General features: G+C 43.2%; 1 protein-coding gene across 1 annotated transcript; it reads left to right on the top strand.

The window, feature by feature from the left end:
* Window positions 1-726: 726 nt before the first annotated feature.
* On the top strand, window positions 727-1,300 carry LOC111734890 (UPF0577 protein KIAA1324-like; the record flags this gene model as incomplete). The annotated part of the gene is made up of 2 exons (XM_023526814.1): window positions 727-898; window positions 1,163-1,300. Coding segments are annotated over exons 1-2 (309 nt in total), but the record flags the coding sequence as incomplete, so codon positions are not given.
* Between the last annotated feature and the right edge of the window lie 703 nt (window positions 1,301-2,003).

Here is a 2,003-nt window from a genome sequence, read left to right as displayed (position 1 = left end):
CTTAATTTGCATTACTCAGAGGTGAGTAGATATATCCCAGGTTTGCAAGATGAGCAAACTTTTTAGACTTTTTTGGGGGGCAACAATCCCAAAGGTACTTTTCAATTTGCAAAGTATTGGAGTTTTGAAATATTGAAGTATTCTGATTGCCACAGTAAAGGTTTCTACACCTCACCCACCTACTCCCCCGCTGCCACCCTCCCCTGCCCCTTTGGGCATTTCTTCCCCAAAAGGACCAGCCTGAGAACTTGGCTGAAGAGATTACAAGTTGAAATATCTGCTCATCCAACCCAGGCAAAGCTCCTACTATCCCAGAGATTGAGCTGTTAAGTGAATGTAGACAATTTACATCTTATGACAGTGGTACTTCTCAAACTTTAGTGTACATATGCATCACCTGGGGATCATGTTAACATGCAGATTCTGATTCAGAGGATCTGGAGAGGGGCCTGAGGTTCTGCATGTCTAATAAGCTCTGAGTCTGGGAACCACACTCTGCTCGTGAGGCTATACAGTATTTTACGTAGCACTTCTACATCTAGTTTGCCTTTGATTCTCATCACAATGGTGGGAGGTATATAGAAAGATATTATTAACTCTATTTTACAGATAGAAAACTACAGTTTGGCTACATTGAGGTCACACAGCCAGGGTGGCAGAACTGGACTTAGTCCATGCTCTTTCCAACATACTCAGAACTTAATCCTGTCCCCCAGTAGACCCTCTAATGCTGTCTGGGATCTTTAATAAGCACTGCTTGGTCTCTGGAACTTTTAATTTCTATGCCCACAGACCTCCACAGGCAGTGATGGCGGACACGGAGAATAAAGAGGTGGCCAGGATCACATTTGTCTTCGAGACCATCTGTTCTGTGAATTGTGAACTCTACTTCATGGTGGTACGTCTTCCTTTCTTTGCTCACTATGGGGCTTCTAGGACTATTGGGAGGGCTGGCCCCTTCAGCCCCATTGGTGCATCATCATAACTGACACTCTGATTATAGTGATTTCACAGAGGAAGGGCCCAGACTGTCCATCAGGGATATCACAGTTTAACCTGGGTCTGGCCAACTGTAAATGGCCCCTGTGATGGCAGCAGTATGGGCACCCTCTTTCTCATCAGCCACTCAGACATCATGCCTTCTTGTCTTTCTTGGGTTCAGGGAGTGAATTCTAGGACCAACACTCCAGTGGAGACGTGGAAAGGTTCCAAAGGCAAGCAGTCCTATACCTACATCATTGAGGAGAACGCTACCATGAGCTTCACCTGGGCCTTCCAGAGGACCACTTTTCATGAGATAGTAAGCTCCTCCCCTTCCTCAGACCCTGGATGCCAGAAGAGACCTCTGAATCCAGGATTCCTAGCATTGGCTTAAGTAGGAGTGTGAAGTTCAGAATTTAAGGGTTAAAAGGATCTTAAGGAGTCAACCAGAGAACTGCCTATTCCAGCCCTAGGTTGTATATTTTATTGATCACAGCCACATGGACATATATCTGTTAAGGCATTAATTTATACAGTCTACAAACATTACTCAGCATAGCTGTGGAATAGAGAAGCATCTAGCCTTGTCCAAATGACTTCCAGGTAAGCCCTTTAAATTACCTGTCTCCTCAGCAGCCCCCACCTTGAGGACCAGTGTGGTGCCTGCCCTGGTATACCCTGTTCATCTCAGTTGTTGTTTTTAATAATAATAACTCTGGTTTTTATTTCCTTAACTTGAAATAATGCAAGTTCACTGCAGAACACTTAGAAGATAGAAAGAAACAAAAGGAAGAAATAAAATCACCCATAGTCCTACTACCCAGTTAGCATCTAAGTATTTCCTATACAGGACAGGACATACTGACATACTCTATGAATACATTTTTTTCCTTCCACAGAGAAAAGACCTGCTTTTTTCATATAACGGTATCTACTGCATATTTCCTCATGGCACTTAACATCATTTTAAATGGTCCAGTCTTGTTTTAAAATCACACGAAATGTATAAAGAGCTACTGTTA

Source organism: Pteropus vampyrus, unplaced genomic scaffold (genome assembly GCF_000151845.1).
Source record: "Pteropus vampyrus isolate Shadow unplaced genomic scaffold, Pvam_2.0 Scaffold8724, whole genome shotgun sequence".
Classification (NCBI taxonomy): Eukaryota; Metazoa; Chordata; class Mammalia; order Chiroptera; family Pteropodidae; genus Pteropus; species Pteropus vampyrus.
This window is presented reverse-complemented; position numbering and strand designations above follow the sequence as displayed.